General features: G+C 38.9%; 1 protein-coding gene across 1 annotated transcript in view; it reads left to right on the forward strand.

Annotated features, from left to right (window-relative positions):
* DPH6 (diphthamine biosynthesis 6) overlaps positions 1-7,130 on the forward strand; it is a 196,472-nt gene extending 189,342 nt beyond the window's left edge. Inside the window, exon 15 of the mRNA XM_027458245.3 lies at positions 6,815-7,130. Within this exon, the coding sequence (XP_027314046.2) occupies positions 6,815-6,930 (116 nt within the window). The 3' untranslated portion in view covers positions 6,931-7,130. The remainder of the gene's footprint in view (positions 1-6,814) is intronic.
* The last annotated feature ends 10,795 nt before the right edge of the window (positions 7,131-17,925 follow it).

Genomic DNA, 17,925 nt, shown 5'->3' on the forward strand with positions numbered 1-17,925 from the left:
CTTTGCACTCTGTCATGGTTTTAGAAAAAGTGCAAGTTCTTCCCCCAGTGATTGTACTCAGAAAGTTCAGTCCTCCGTTCTCTTTGAAATTATATTTAGACCTCACTGTGAGTACTGGAAGGGCATATTTAAGTGTTTCTTTATTTAGTGCAGAAGGGTAATGACATTTTAAACAAAAGTGTACATTTATAACCTTGTATAGGCTGATTCTCAACCTGTATATAGGACACTGCTTAAAGCAGGCTGCTGGAAAACACAAAGCAATGAGTTTTCATGCTCTGCTATTTTCTGAACTATAGCCGGCAGCTTGAAAGAATTATTGTGGTAGCTAAATCTTAATTCTTTCTGCTGAGAAATAGCCATAACTAATGTGCAGAAGAGCTCAGCAACATTTGTTTATCTTTAGAAGAGTCACATTTCTTTCTGTCGTGCCAGTGATGTGCATGATAACATATCTAATTTGATTGGTACCGTGTGCTTTGGAAGGTAACGTCTGTATATCCGAAGAGACTTATGTGGCACATAATTATTTTAGGGGAGGCATTTGAGATTGAAATTACAATTGTTATAAATATTGGTATAAAAATGCATTTAGTGATTATGGATGCCTGATTTGCTTACATCCTTAGCTTGTGTGGTGCATCTGTCACACTGTACAGCTTCAGGAAAAGTTCATACCAGCCTTCAAACTAAGCTAAGTTTAAGTTTAGAAATACAGGAGGAAGTTCAGAAGACAGCGTGTCCTTGGGAGAGAGCTGTTTAGGACGGTATTTAAGTATTCGTGAACTCTGCTTAAATATCTTACCTTGTACAGCTTCAGTTCTTCTCCTTTACAGTCTGTCTTCTGGAAAACAGCGGTGGATCATTTTAGGTCATTTTCTCTAATCCTTCACAGGTTTATTCTCTTTTGTATGTGGTTTCATGTTTTGTCTAGTCTAGTTTCAAATATCCTGTGTAGCTGAGTATTCTTCTCTGCAGGTTCTGTACCAGATTTTGGTTTAAGCTGCACTTTTTCTAAGTTTATTTTTGCATAGTAACTCAATGGCATTTTAATTGAACATATTTAATTGCATAGTTCCTTGTTTTAATCATATTATGTTATGAACTCACCTCAATCTGCTAACTAGTATGCACAACTACTTTTCTAAGATTTCTGAGCTAGTAGCTGGCCTTTTGCTTAACATGACAGCAAAAGGATTGTCTGAGAGAAGGGAGGGGAATGCCAGGGACCTTCTCTTATGGAATGAGAGTACTCTGCTCACAGAAGAATATAAGAGAAATAGGAAGGGAAATAGATATTTTCCTGTTTTTCCTAAGATGTATACTATACTCAGGCACCACTGATGACAAAGTTTATCTACTCCATATTTTCTGAGGATGGGGCACAGTTCATTAGTTTGAAAACTCTCTTTAGACGTGAAGTATTATTTTTAATTTTGTTTAGGAAGAGACAGAAAATAGAATTCCATATTAGGGAAGAAGAGGACAAAGATTTGTTCCTGGCTGAGTTAAACAAAAGCCTTCAGAAGAATAGAAAGGGGTTGGTTCATTCCCATCGTCATGTAATTTGAATTACAGGGTTTAGTAAGTGAAAAAGATCATAAGCTAAACCCTGCAGAGTCCAGAAAGCACTAATTAACACCCACAGTGAGTATCTTTCCTGAAATCGGTCTTTAATCAAACTTTGCCTTGAAAACAAAACAAGGTATCGTGGCAGCTTGATAAAAGAGATGCATTGCCAAAGCTGACAGGCCCACAATCAAACTAGCACTAAAAATAACTCTTTTTGTCTACTAATTTTCTTTTAGATGCTAAAAAATGCATTGGCTACAGTCTAAAATAAATTCCGCAGTTACTCAGCCACATGACTCAGCTCTAGAAAAGTAAGGTTCCTGTAAATGCTAACACCCTCCCTGATGATGAGTGAGCCCCTTTCCTTCCCACACGCTCCCATCTAATCCAAGAGGAACAGCAGAGAGGCTGGTGGGATGGGGAAGGGAACAGGCAGCTGTTGGGTTCCTCTGGAGCTGGTGGTGTGCGGCTGGCCACCCCTCTCCACTTTGCACTTACGGTGCAGGGTGCAGGCACCTTCACTGACTCGCTGGTTTGGACTAGGAAAAGCCAATTGCTCACCTTTTTCCTATCTGCTATTGACAGTAAGGTCAATGTAGTATAAATAGATCAAGGTCAAGGTAGTATAAATAAGTAGGCAAGGACTCACTTAAAACCTGAAGGACCAAGAGCCAGGATAAATAATCAGGAGTGGTTGGCTTCCAAAGCAAGTTCCATTTCCATCCTCATAAGTTTATTTTTTTTTTTTTTCATACCCTATTTTTGTTCATTGGGGAAATAATATTTCAAATTATGTGATTTTGGAAAAATCACATAATTTATAAAATTATGGTGTTTTATAAAATTATTTTTATATAATTTATATATATATATTTTATATATATATATTATATATATAAATATATATTTTTATATTTATATATTTTTATATATTTATATTTATATATATATTTATATTTATATTTATTTTATATATTTTTTTATATAATTTATAAAAGCATGGGGTAACATATCATTGGTCAGTTTTTCCTGCAACTGATAGGCTCTTAGTACATTTGAAGATCAAGCTGATGAATTTAGTTGTCAAAATGGAAAAACAAACATTTACAAAATGTTGCCTCAGTTTTTGCTGTGGGCAGAGCAATTTTGAAAATGTAGTCCATTAACAGGGAACCGACTAACATGACCAACATAAAACAATGTCATCAAGAAAACTAAAGGAAACTGTAAGGTACCATACAGCAAAAAAGAAAAAAAAAAAAAAGCACAAAGTGCTATTTTGCAAAGCAATTCATTTTTGCATTCCAATGGGGAATTCTGTTGACTAGACTAGGTCTTAGTTTTGGACAAGGAAAATCAAGTATGTCAACAGCACTGGTTTTGTTTTAAAATTTTACATTCAGCTACAACAATTTATATTATTTTAAGTAAAAATGTGGGGAAAATCCTGAACTGATTTATGTAGCATATAATCCTTACGAACAGTAAAAACAGATTTTTTTAAAAAGCAAATTTTCTTCCATTGCTATTGTTGTAGCCAGAGAGACAGTCAGCTGGATGTATAAGAAAGGGAAGGAGGACTCCAGTTCCTCGTGTTTCACTTTTTCATTTCTCTGCCCGACCATTTAAAGCAGAGGCTTGTTCTAGACAGCTTGAATTAAACTATGCTGTGAAACTGTATATAGATCAATGGAAATGATCCATAACAAGAAGCTAATCATGTATTTAACAGCGTTCAGTCGAGTTCAATCACCTTCTTCCATTTCTGTGGCTTTACATTCATGTGGCAAAGCCTTGGATGTGTATATGTATTTTTTAATCCATCTCATTAGTGACCATATGCTTTGGCTTCAAGGGAGACAAGAACTGTCTGCAATCTGCCAGGGATTTAGGGACATCAATAATTTGTGAATAGTCATGTTGGTACTGGTCGAAGGGTTAAGTGTTCTGCATGCCAGGGGCACATCTTTTGGGACTGGAACTCTTAGTCAACTGTTAGGAACCTGATCCCCTGTGACACATCTTTTCAGAGTACATGCTGCATGTCAGGTCTGCACAGCTGAAGCAATGGAGCTTTATTAGCTCAGGGATTTAAAAACCTGCTCTTAGTGATGTAACAATATCTTTTGGCTAAAAAGTAGAAGAAAGATAGTAGTTACAATATGAAAGTGATTTTTTATATGCTAGGCTAAATGTAATCTTACTATTCCTCACCTGCAAATATCCAGTGAAACAGGAGTGTCAGCAGTAATAGGAACCTAGTTCTGGAAACGTGTAAGTGGATTCTGTGGCCTCATACTGGCCCAAATCATACAATGATAGCCTAGATGTTAAAACAATCATTTGCAATGACTGTGCAGGCTCTCAGGACATTGTTTTATCTACTCAGTCTGAAAATCACCTTTAAAAGCAATAGCTTATGATGCTATATGCCATGTTGTATGTAAGGGTTACTAAGTCAGTGTGAGATCATCAGATAGTAGATCTCAGTATGTTGTCCTTTAAGAGGAATGGCTGAAACAGATAGCAATGCCAGAATTTTTAGTTAAAGAGGGGAAAAGTTTGAATTATTTTTGTTCAGTTTAGGTTTTGGTTATGTCTGTATACCTCAGCTGTGCCTAGTTCAATGGAAAGATGTGTAGTGGTGCAGAAAGAAACTTGTCATGGAGCCCGTGCCATTAACTTGTGCTGTTCAGTTGCAAGTAAGGGACCTCCATCCTACAAGGTGAAGATGACCTGCTTTAGGAAAATGTCGTGGGGTAATACTACAGAATGCTGTCACAGAAGATGAAAACATGCACAATACACACCACATGTTTGCTGCTTGCTAATCAGCTGCTTTGTTTTATACTTAAGTAAATATTCTGTATCAAGGCAGATTAAGTAACTTTAAGACTGGTATCAGTCTTATATAGCTCCTGTTAAAGCTCCGGTAAACACACTCATTGTAACCTACTGTCCTTTGCATATATTCATTTTTACGGTCAACTTCTACAAGTTTGGCATGCAACTAATGAAATATTTCCATAAGTCAGAAAAAGCAAAGAAATTTTTGAAATCTAAGATGTCTTTGAACATGGAGTTACACACATCAGAAAACACTCATAAATAAGAACTGAGGTTCTTATTTACTTGAAATCATAGTATGCAGGAGAGAAAAAAAAAGAAAAAAAGGATTGTGTCATATGATTAAAAATGTACAATTAGTATTGGAAGATTTATTTTTATTTATTATTTATACCAGGTAAAATGTAAAAACCATCAAATTTTGCATTGTGTCAGCATTTATCAGATTTACTAATTGTGCACTGCCTTCTGTGGGGACCTGAGACTATAATTTTACTTTTTTGGAAGACCCTATATCCTCCTTTCAGGGGAAATTTGCATGAGCAGACATTTACTTACAATTTTAAAATGTATAAAGATAGTTATACGTTCAGGCTTTGCTGTGGCAATTTACACTTGCTATAGACAAGCTGGAAACGTGTCTCTTTCTGACTGTTAAGCAAATCCACAAGGTCATGTTCAAATGTAAGTATTTAAGGCTATTTTGGCTGCCCCAAAAAGCAAAAGAATGGAGTTAAATTTCCAGATAGCCTCACTTTCAAATTCTCCCTGTGAAAGCAAGACCTGTTTCTGTTATTGTAGCCTTTAGCCCTGTTTCATAGCTTTTAAACCTGTAAAAAGTTAAAGACCAAAATTACATTTTCATGGTATTAATTGAAGAAAAAGAGGAAATGAAGTTTTAATAGGGTGGAATCGGTGATTTTTGAGATGAATTTCCTTTACCTACTTCCACTGAATGCCTTCTGAGCCAGCATATCTATAAAGCTTACTGAGGACTAAGTTTTGAATGAGACCATTAGCTGCTGCCTAATTAGCAAGGCACTGCTGAATATCTGAGATAGAGAGACTGAGTCACTTTTTACACTGAATATGAAGTCCTCTGGCCTTTGAGATGACTTTTGATCTTTGCCTCACCCCATCTGTTTTCACCTCTAACGTCAGTGACGTTAATACAAAAAAGACAGTAGAATTTCAGAAGGCTGCTATTGTCTTTGCAGTATTTCATGTGTGGTGTTGCCACTATTACCTTAATTTATTATACTGCTGCCAGGTAACAAGAGAGAACAGTTTTGGCTCCGGTGGATATAATGGCAAAATTCCTATTTTACCTTACACGAGGTAACACTTTGACTGAACTGCCTATTCACAGTTTCACAGGCAGTGACGCCAAAAAAAAAAAAAAAAAAAAAAACTTTGACAGTCTTCAAGTTCTGCCCTCTTTACACCCTCTCTAGCCAAGAATGCTTAGTGTTGTAAAGAATTGCTGTAATCACAGAAGCTACAGACAGAAATAACTTAACAAAACCAAAAAATCATGCAGACCATGCCTTACCATTAGGAAACCACCTTTTCCAGAGTCATTTGGAAGGTTTTCTGCAGTCTTCTCTAAAAGCTTTGTGTGCCTGGATTCCTAGCATGTCCTTCGGGACTGCTGCACGACCAGAAATGTCTTAAAGCAGAGTTTTAATTTCCATTCTTTACTTTTCTTCCATTATTCTCCTAATTAAATTGTCTCCAGTGTCAATTCTGTTCCCCTAATGGACTTGGAATTTAGTGTTTTCTGCCACAGAACAGTCCCGGCCAAGCTCAGTGTAGCTGCATCCTGTATGTTTCAGAGTTTGAACCTCTCTTGTTCTAGAGCTGCTGTTATGTATGTTGCCATCCCTGGACTTCATCGTATCAGCAACATGGCATGCTTCCAGCAACTTCAAATAGAAATCATATTAATAATGGTTTTAAAAACAGCCCATTTTAACTTCTAGTAGACTGCTGCAGCAGGGTGGGACCTGAGGTCAGAAATTCACGTACAGACAACTATGCACCTATCATCCCAGTACCACTATTTGCAAACCACTGGCCTTTAGTTATTTTTAATGCCTGCACCTAGTTTCAGCTTGCTGTGTCTGTCATCAGTGGACCACTCCCTCAAAGCTGGTCAAAATGCTTTTAACAGTTTTGCAAAAATATGTCCTTAGGTAAAGCTGATCTTAAATTACTTGACGGGCAGGTAGGAGATAGTGATTCGTCCTTCTGTGTACATTGAGTTGTGTTTCAATTTTGTTAATTGCTACTCCGTGATAGGTTTCAAAAACATACTCAGAAATCATTTTTAAGAAATGACACACAATAGAAAGTAAGACAAAGAGAATTCATGAATTGTTTTCTTTCTCTTTAGGACTGCAAGAAAACCTTGAAAAATACATGGGCAGGAAGACCCCAGCTCTGATTTTAGTCCCTGTGGTGGATTTACCTGGCAAGGAAGTTATTCATGCAACGTGCTGGCTAAGCTAGTGTCTAAAAGAGATGAGCTGATACCAAAACACACATTAATCCAGGAAAGAACAAAGAAAAGAATTGATCACAACTATGTTGGATACTTTCATTAAGCAATATTGTTTGATTAAAGCAAAGTCATATTTAGCTTGTTAATGATGCCTTATGATATGTGACAGAGTCAGCTTTGTATGAACAATAAAGGTTTCTTTTCAAAATATTGTGCCTTTTTCTGACTTATTTTTAGATACATTCTGGTAATTAGCAGGTGGCTCCTGGGAAATGACAGTTGCTCTGATCACTTCAGTTCTTTTGTTTGATATATTTAGGCCTGGTTACAATGAACTGATTACAATGTCAGATCTTTTGGATGGAGGTAAAATCAGAACCTTAATGCCAGTATTTTTTTAAAGACTTTGCTTTCATTTTTATGTTGAATTTTCTGACTCCAGGCCAACTCACAAAGACACCATTTGTGGCCAGATTTTAACCCTTTTCTGGCACTGGGGAAGTATTATTCACAGGGGCATGCAGGATGCGTTTTATGAAAGTGAATGATGGAGGTGATGGTTAGACTGCTGGGTTTGCCATCCTGCTTTCTGAGGTGATAGGGAGTATCCTCATGCTTTATATCTGGCAGACAGCTCTTAATAAAGAGCTACCAGTATTCCCCAGGGCTTCAGTCTTCTCTGGAAAATCAACAGGAATTTTACTACTGCTTTCATTAAAGCAGGTTCAGACACATAGGTGAAGCTCCTATTGATTTCATTGCAACTGATATTTTACTCATGATATAGGATCAGTATAGGAGAGAAAGCTTTTTGGACTTAGCTCGAGGCACTAAGACACTGTAGAGAAATCTTGCTTTCAGTCAAAAGCTGTAAAATTAAACCTTCAAGAAAGAAACTTTTGCCTATGCTCTATTTCTATATATTCTCCTTGCTTCTTTTCCCAGGTGTGAGCACTGGAGCTACGTGACCAGTGCTAGAGTTACCATTCTTTTCCGCCAGCATCTCTCTGAGATGACTCCACAAAAGTCAACTGAACAGTGGTAGGTTTACCTTGGGGTGCCTAAGATGTGGATGTAGCGCTACAGCTTCATCTTCTTCCCCACTGCCAGAGGGGCACTGGGCTGCTGATACAAAACCAGTGACTGAAGATAAGAGGCTCTTCCTCTGTTTGGTGCAATATACTGGCATTTCCAGTACATTGTGCTGGTTATTACCTGAAAATAGACTGTTACATGCTATTTTTCATTACCTTTACATATAGAAATATAGCAGAGCTGCTATCCTCCTTAGTAAAAAATATTTTTGTCACAGTTACTCAAATATTTTTAGAAGGGAGAAGGCAAAAAGCTTCTTATATACCAGTGTATAAATAAACGGATGTATTAAATTTCATAACAGGAAAGGGAAGAACCTGTTAACAATGCATCAGTTTATTAGCATTCAGCATCACTTTTAGGTTATACTTAAACATATTTGATTCTTATTCTTTCCCACAGTCAGAAAAGAACTTGTTAATACCTGGATGTGCCTGCTCTATTTGAATTCTATTCTTTTAGAAGGCTAAATCATTTTCTTAGTTCTCCTTGGAAATACAGATATTTTTTGTTTCTTTCAGTGCAGAGTGTCCATGGCCCAGAGATACAAGCTGGGCTGAAATGGGAGACAGTACTTGCAGAGAGATGAGGACAAAGCTCCATTTTTCATTGGCAGAGATGGAAGCCAAATAGATGGAATGAATTTGTCTATGTCTCCTGTAATAGTCATGTTTTTGTAGTTTAGAAAGGACACCCAAACATGTTGATCTTAGCTTTTGTACTATATTGCATGCTGTAAAGTGGCAGAATATTTGCTCTTAAACAAACTAGCTTTTCCTGCAAGTTTTCTACAAGATTCATGACTCAGAATAGCCTTCTTCTTCCTAGCATTGAGAAATGGAAACAGAATGCACTGGGTTGCAAAAACAGTTTTCTCAACAGAGAGAAAGAAAGAAAGATTTTATTTATTTATTTATTTATTTATTTATTTATCTATTTATTTATTTATTTATGGCGAGGCTAGAAAATCTGCAGTGGGTTTATCAGTTTTACTTTGTGAATAGCTGGAAAGAACAGTTTGCTGACTTGTCTCTTTGAAAAGCTTTGTACAGCTTCTAAGTGGTGTGAGTAACTAAGACTATAAGCTGAGTCTGCTGAGCGTTAAGTACAAACAAGGCAATTTTTTCAACATTGATATGCAAGGTAGGTGGGTAAAGTGCTGCTCCATATAGGCACCTAAGACTTTTATAATAGAAAGAAATGTCTTAACAACATTCTACCTGCCTTATGCTGCAGATGCATCATAATTACTGGGTCCTACTGTGAATAAGTTGTTTCACAGAGCTTTTTCAGCTTCTTTGTAACGAAAGTGCTGGCTGAAGATGGGAGGACGGGAAATGGGCACACAGACACATACACACACATATTTGCATTTTAGTGAAAAGACAGCTAATACTTAAAATTTATAAATACAGTTTTGTTTTTATTATTATTACTATTATTTGTTTTGTTTTGTTCCATCTTGTTTGTTTGTTTGCAGGACTAGCTCTGCTGAGTGTCTACCCCAGCAGGTTTTAATCTTGAGACTATAAATTCACATACTGTTCCATGACACTGGTGTTGAGGATTAGATATATACACCCAAATTCTCCCGTTTCTCTCATTTTTGCTTAGCCTGCAGAAAAATGTGTTGTGTGCGTATTATGACTCAAAAAGTTTGCTGGTCTTGGTTCCAGCACTCAGAACACAGAAAAACTATGTAATAGCTGGGTAAATGTCTGTAAAAATGTAACCCAGGATTTTAATTTTTCCTTTCTCTGCTGTAAAAAGTGTAAAAGTGTTAAAATACCTTTTTTATTTCTTTTTCTTTCTTTCTTTCTTTCTTTCTTTCTTTCTTTCTTTCTTTCTTTCTTTCTTTCTTTCTTTCTTTCTTTCTTTCTTCAAAACAAAATCTACGCATTGTTTGTTATAGATCTCTGTGTCAGTGAAGTTTTGCTTCTTGCTTCTTCTCTGTGTATCAATATCTTTAATTGCTTGAAAGCATGCTAAAGTGAACTGACCAAATAGGACTGCAAGACCAAAACTGATTTAATAACTTTGTGTTTTACTCATTTCAAAACCCAGTGATGGCTACAGTACCAGCGAGCCTTTACAATGCACATGGCTAAGCTGCTATAAAGCCACCAGAGCCAATCTTCCTAAATAGATTTTAAAATGACATTGAGATAGTTTAAGCAGAGATTATTTAATTTTTTTCTCTGCAGGTTTTATAGTTAGGTGATTCAGGAGCTGATTTGTTACACCAGGTAGCAGTGGCACATCTTCCCTCGTTGCTCTCAGAAGCCCAACAGGCAGTGGAAGCAGAAGGTCTCCCGAGTATTAAAGAGGTGATCTGAAGCAGCTCCTCTCCTTCAAGGACACTCCGCTCAATCCATCTTCTGTCTACGTGCTATAGTCTAGTCTATCAAAATACAATGATTGAATAAAACTTTTATTTCGAATAAATGAATACACTGATTTAATAAAAGGCTTGTACTGCATGGTATAATAGTTCTCTAAATGAATGCTGAAATCCTAAAATATGGGCAATTTTCATGTGCCCAACGTAAAGCATCGTTACTTCTTTCCGAATGGCTTTGTTGAAGCAAACCTAGTTTATTCTGTGCGTTAAAGTAAAACTACCCTGAGCTCTCTGAGAACCAACTGACACTTATTATTTAAGTAACCTTCTTTTACTATTATAAATGTCTGGCATTGGTAATGCGTATTAAGAATACTTGACAATTTACTAATTTATGATCTCTTTAGTTGTATTTTAATATTTTTGGCAAGCCAGCCTGTGTTGATGTATTAGCCAAACATTCAAAATACAGACTTGAGATCTTGAAAGATTCTTTTTTTCAAGTTTCATCTGAACGCTGAATATTTTTGACATATTTTAAATTTTAATTTTAAAAAACAGACTGGGTACCTGTGAACTGAACCCGTATGTTACATGCAAGTGCCCTTTTACTGATGACTCACTGCTCACAATTTCTTGGCTTTGACTTTTGTTGGATTAATTCATGGCTAGGTTTTGCCTTTGGTTTTCTGCCCTTCTCATTTTTTAGAGCACTGACTGATTTTTCCTTATATTTTCAAATAGTCAGGTTGTTCTGAGGATCTTCTCAAAGGCTATGTCACAGGCAGCAGTCTCCTTGTCATTGCCTTCACTCTCTGTTTCTTTGGAAATGTTTGAAAATCATTTCATGGATTTGTCTGCTCATTCTGCCTTCCCTATTACATTGCTATTTTGTGATTGTATCTTTAATTGGAAATAATTCTGAAATAGTTTGCATAATTTAATCCCTTTGACAAGACTTACTGTCCACAGTAAAAACAAGATGTGCGTAATAATGTGGTCATATTTCACTTTTGCTTTTCCCAGCTTTCAGCAATTCTAGCTCTTCTCTAAATTATGCAGCTCTAGTTCAGAAGAAAATATTTTTTCAGGGAAAAAAAATCTAATAAATGCCTTGAACAAATTTATAGCTGCTCTGCTTTAGTAACCTGTTAGGGGACACCAGAGTCAGAACATATAGGTTAGGGTCATGCCACACTAGTTACTGGTTAAGTTTAAGTACACCCCTATTTTTCTTGTGCCTCTGTTGCCATACTTGTAGCTTTGAAATAATGTTTTCTCACCCTCATAAAGGTGTTGGCAAAGAGATTCTATGTTGTAGTCATACAACATGCAGTAACAAAAAGTTTAGACTGAGTGAGCAGCACACAAGAGTGTGAAAATAATGTTGTAGTGGGAGCCATAATGAATGTGATCGCAGATACCGATTTGCATGAGCACAATCTGGAAAGCTTTTCTCCTAGCACACTGCCTGCAGCAGTCTGAGATCACAGGAGAAGCCTGTAATACATCTACTAATGCTAACGATACATTTTGCAGCATGATTCCTCCAGACAGGCCTGAAGTGCTGTACAAGTTCACTGCCTACACCTCGCATGGGCCATCACCAGGGCAGCCACACGCACTGCTGCCCTTCTCCATGGCACTGGGGTAGACATGTCTGTGGCTATGCTGCTCGGACAGGAGCTCCTCTGCTCTCTGCACTCTCCTGAGCAGGGGTATTTGCTTTGGCAGAAGCACAATTACCACTGAGATGTTTAATCCTCCAAGTCCCATCTTCACACAGTTAGCCATGTTACCTCCTGTTACTTGGGGAAAGATTTGTTCCACTTTAGGTTTTGCTAAGAAGGAAAGGAAAACCCCTCTGTTGGGCTCTGTCTCAATTCTCCTTCTGCATGGTCTGGTGTGGACAGCTGTTGACAGTTTTCAATAATCTTAGCTTCCCTGGTACACCATATTACTGCCAGAACCCCTCTTTACAAGAAAGACACGGTCTCTCTGAGATAGGAGAGTTATGTTGCTTTAGGGGTGCAAGCTCCTGCCAGCATGGCTTCAGCTGCTCGGAGTCCCACGGTTTTGTTGGTAGCTGCCTTGACATTAGTTTATTTTGTTGCTTACAGAAGAATATGGGTCCAGAAGGAAGGAATACATTTCTCAGATGTAAGAGTTCTCTCTTTGCAACAAAGTTCAGCCCTACTCCCACGCAGATCCACTCACTCTGCAGGAAGACCCAGATACATGCAAATGCAGAGCCTTTTGTAACTGAACCAAATTCACACAGTGCCAGAGCTGGATCTGTTATGGTTCAAAGCAGGCGGTGTTAAACGGTATGAAATAATAGAAAGAAAATGCAGGCAAGAAGTCAGTGCCAAAGGAATGGTGTCATTAGGAAGCAGTAAGGAAGCCAAGCTAAAAGGCAAACAAAAGGTCTAGGGACCGAAGGGGGTTATTCGTTATTTATAGGATGTCTTTCAAGATATGGACCCTGGACTGCCTTCTTGCTGGTACTAGGTGTAACTATAAAAGATTAACGTTTGATGAATGAAGAGGAATAAATAGAGGTTTCCAAGTAAGAGATCCAGAAATGCAGCTCTAATTCTTTCAACAAGGCAGAACACGATACATACTCTGACTGCTCTAACAGAGTGCTTTGGTCTGGCTTCTGAATGTGAGGATGCCCTAAATGGGGGAATAGCAGGAGGAACTACATGGTGTGCCATGGTGCTGTCAGAGGACGTTTCTCCTGGGCACTGCCCCAGTGCACACAAGGAAAGTGGCTTTGAGTAGAGACCTGGAGCCCATGAGTGTGCTCTCATTTGTACTTGTCCTTCACCGAGGCATTGCAGCGCACCAAGATTTTGATTCAGGATTTGCCTTTCGTTGTTATGGATCTTGTTTAAAACTAACTATTTAAATACTAAAAGTCAGAATATCTCATACTGCCACTCAGATTAGGCAAGCCAAATGTTATTCTCTTTATGCTACAATCCCCAGTGCAGACAAAAAGCTTTCTCAGGTTGAGATCCTGCCACTCATGTAATTATTTAGAGAAAGACAGCTCCACTACTTCAGCTCCCGTACTTCACAAGAGGAATGGAAACATTAGGAAAAGTTTTTTCTTTGATGTAGAATATGCTGCCACTTTTTTGTTATTAAAATAGGAGCTAACTTTAAATAAATAAAATTTTGCCTGGAGGCTTCTGAAAACTAATGTTGTGTTTTGACAGTGTCATTTTTCTGATTCCTGAAAGCATTATGTGAGTTAGCTTAGGACTTCATCATGATTTTTCTTCTGTGCTACATACAGTGAATTATTTTTTCAGCTCTGGATTTTATTTGATTTTTCTCCCTCTCTCTCTGTCTCACACACACATAGAACCACATCACCGTGCAACTTAGTATTTGACAGGTGCTCCCCAAAGCTGTTTTTTCCCCCTTTTAGAGGACAGGTGGATCAACCCCCTGTAGAGAAAGCAAGAGAGAGAGTGCAGTGAAGTGGAGACAACGACTTCTATTTTTTATTGGGAAAAAAATGGATGAAAAGCAGTCGGCTTTGAAAGTCTTTGGAAATGAAAATAAACTATGGAAATGAAGAAAGGTCACACTACAACCACACAAGAGGACAAAAATTTGTTTTAAACAAAACCTCATCATCAATGTGCAATTTGTAGGTAATGCATCTTTAATTTAATACATCCTCTGGATTCATGCTTTGCTATTAAGAATACTGATGTAAGGATGATATAGGACTTTCAGAAGAAGCAGATAGTGTTCAAATAATAGCTGATTTGAGACTCCAGTCTTTGATGATAATTTATGACCCTCTTTTAAAAAAAATAAAGATTCTTTCAGTTGTATGCTCAACTAGAAAACTCAAATAATGTGTGCTTAGTGAGAGAAAAAAGATTGCTAACAGCACAATGTGTCTTACAGCATAAAGTGCAACCCTAAAATTGCACATTGCTGAGCATTCTTAATGTGCTGTGAGCAATTTCATACACTGTATTTCAAACCCGGAGCGCATACTCTAATATGCACATATACCAGGGGTGGCCAAACTTTTTGATGTGTGTCACAAAGTGATTTCAAGACACAAAAGAGGCTGGCCAAAGGCTTTCAACTCTGCCTTACAATAACTATCAACATTTCAAATTTATATTTATTTCCTGTCTGAATGAAAATAAAAGTTTAAATGTTGCTGTGTGCTTTTTTTGCTTGTTTGTTTTGTTTTGTTTCGGGGGAGGGGGTAGTTTGGGGGTGGTTTATTGTTAGCCTTTTTTCCTTTTTTTTTTTTTTTTTTTTTCAAAAAGGAATCATGTCAAAGTGTTTATTGCCTTACTGAAAAGGTCAGATATTTTCTGTTCAGATTCTCTTATTTTCAGAAATTACCAGAAACCCTTGGACCATGGAAACCTTTCTGTTGCAGACCTTGTTGCAATTTACATCTCTTAAAATGATTGGCCAGAAAACAAATTTGGTCTAAAATATTTTTTTATGGTTTTCTGAGACACCTTGTTTCAAGTAAAAAAAAAGAAACTTATCTCTTTAGTGTACATAGAGTTAATTGATGTGAGCTCAGACCTGAGGGACAAGATTTATTAAATTCCAGTGCTGACACTGAACTTTGCAATGGTTGTAAGTTATATGTTTATGATCTCTTCCCTTCGGTAAAATGATTAATGGGTTAGATTGTTGTGAAGATTCTCTTTTAAGTGGCAGTAGGTGCACATGGAGGTATGCTGTAAGCACTATGTGTTATTGGAAAGAAGAAAATGCCTAATGCTTGTTAAGCCCTTAGTTGATGAGGGGGAACGGGCTAAAGTTGCACCAGGGGTGTTTTAGGTTGGATATTAGGAAGAACTTCTTTACTGAGAGGGTTGTGAGGCATTGGAATGGGCTGCCCAGGGAAGTGGTGGAGTCACCATCCCTGGAGGTCTTTAAAAGACATTTAGATGTTGAACTCAGCGATATGGTTTAGTGGAGGACTTGGTAGTGTTAGGTCAGAGGTTGGACTCAATGATCTTGAGCTCTCTTCCAACCTAGACAATTCTGTGATTCTGTAGATAATTTTGAGTCCTCAGTCAGTTATAAGGCATACAGACTTCTTAAAATACAACACTGTGGGAGCTTTTCACTTGCTTTCTGGTCTACTTAGAAGACCAGCATGGAATGGGGGTGCTGTTGCAAGTACCAATGGACACAGGAGCCTGGAGCATAGAGTTCGGTCTCCCGCTATCTGCCACATGGAAGCAGGGTGGCTGTACAAGGTATTTGTCCCTGCACTATACAGCAGCATGGAGCATACACAAGTACATAGCATATACAAGTATATATGCACATACTCTTTGACTTTTGAGGGCACATTGTCATAGTTCCTCTGTATCTTCAAAACTAGAAAACTGTTTTTAATCTTACTGAGATTTTTAAATAACTACTTCTTTACAGAAGTTGGGAGCTGGGGGGAGTGCTGCAAATACTGCAGGAGAATTGAGAAAATTGCTGTTTCTCTTCTACCATTGGATGTTGTTGCATGTCTTTGGTCTTTAGATAGCCATGGTAGGTAACCACCTTTTCATCATCATGGGTCTTTATTCACAGAATTGTAGAATCATTAATGCTAGAAAAGTCCTTCATGGTAATCTGGTCCAACCATCCCTCTACCACCAATTCAACCACTAGACCATGTCCCTAAACACCACGTCCAACCTCCCCCTCTCTGTTTTCCTATTTCTTCTTTTTTGGTTTTATTTTTCCTCCCCTCTCTTCCCAGTATGGACTTGTGCTGTCCAGTGTACATTCAACAAGAGGAAAGCCCCATGTTAGTGCTTCCTCTGTGGCCACTTCTAAGGGTCTTATGAGTTAGGTTGAGGACCACAAGGCTAAGTAAACTGGCATACAAACACTGAGCCCCCTTGGCACCAGGTGTGTCTAGAAATAGAGGCTGTTAACACCTGATAGTTTTCTGTATCTGGGCTAGGGTGAGCAAGCCCTCCACACTTGTATGTGGCTTTGACATGTCCCTCAGTGAAGAGACCTGGTACTGAAGTAAAGCCCTTTGCATTACCAGACCCAAGCACTCTGGGTGCACTTTTCAAAGCACCCAAGTGCCTGGGAACATAATTCTTGTTTCGAGTGTGAGCAGCATTTACGCTCCCCAAGTCATGTAAGCACCACGATGTTTCTTGGGAGGAAAATGTTTTGCGATCTGGTAGCTCGGACCAAGATTTCCAAAGTTTACCCGAACATAACTTTCAAATCAATGGTAAGTGCAACGAGAAATAAAAAAAATAAATAATAAATAAATAAATAAATAAATATTGATAAATAAATAAATAAATAAATAAATAAATAAATAAATAAATAAATAAATAAATAAATGATCCTGGTTGTTGCTTGTGGGTCGAGGCCGCACAAAGAGCGCCAGGGCATACGCCGCCGGGCACTAAGGCCGTCGACCAGCCCGCGGCCGGCCGCCATCAACCCGAGCCGTGCCGGGCCGGGCCTCTCCTTGCCGCCTTCCCCCACTCCCCGCCCCGCCGGGCCCGCGGCAATGCTGCGGGCAATGCTGCCCCCTGCCGGCCCCGAGGCGCAAGGCGCCGCCGCTGGGCCCGGGGCAAGCCGAGCCGAGCCGAGCCGCTGCGAGGAAGGCGGCCCGGGGGCACAGGGGTTGGCGGAGCTGCCCGCAGGGGGCACGGGGTGCGGGGTGCCTCCATGCGTGGAGGGGCGGCGAGGGGAGCGTAACACTAGCAAACGCAGGCCTCACAACGGTTTTCTGCAGTGCAAAGTTTTCCTTGTTAATTTTGCGTTTGTGTTGCCTTTTCAGTCCTAGAGCTATAAATAAACGACATACAACCATAGCACGCAGAGAGGTCTGAGTGTAATTTATCAGGAGGGCAGGAGAAAAAGGTGGTAGCGTTGCCCAAAGAAGAGTTAAAATATATTAAGAGAGAAGTCTGCTTTGTCTTATACTTCCTTAAACCCTTCTGTTGGTTGCTTTCTCATGCTGCAGTTTCTTCCATATGCTCCCTACACCCACCAGCACACCCACCTACACACGCTCACAATTTACCAACATACTTTATGTCTTTGCTGAATTAAAATCCACACCATCATTCAAATAAAATAAAATAAACAGCTGTTTTCTTTCCACAAAACTAGCATTTTCTGACTTGGCACTTGTGAAGCATTTGAAAGAAACAGGCTGCCAGGGAGGCTTGTATGCTAGCGCGTTGTAACACTGCACAGAAGGCCCTGGGTTGGATTTAGATGCACACTGGTGCTCTGAGGACCACTGCATTTGCACTGGGATGCTTCCCATGGGGTATTCCTGATTCAGTGGGATTTAGAGCTAAGCAGACAGCGGCAGGTTGGCCCAGTGGTCACTGAAATGCGGAGTAGGCATCCGCTGAATCTCCAGGCCTGAATGAGCTGTTACAGCACCACTAATGGGGCACAGCAGACTCTCATCACATTTATTTCAAGGCCTTGCTTCCCACTGGAGTAATGCAGGCACCAGAGACTGTGACAAGCATTTGCCCTGCCTATGTTGACTCCTTTGTTAGCTCCC

The sequence above is a fragment of the Anas platyrhynchos genome, chromosome 5 (assembly GCF_047663525.1).
Source record: "Anas platyrhynchos isolate ZD024472 breed Pekin duck chromosome 5, IASCAAS_PekinDuck_T2T, whole genome shotgun sequence".
Lineage (NCBI taxonomy): Eukaryota > Metazoa > Chordata > Aves > Anseriformes > Anatidae > Anas > Anas platyrhynchos.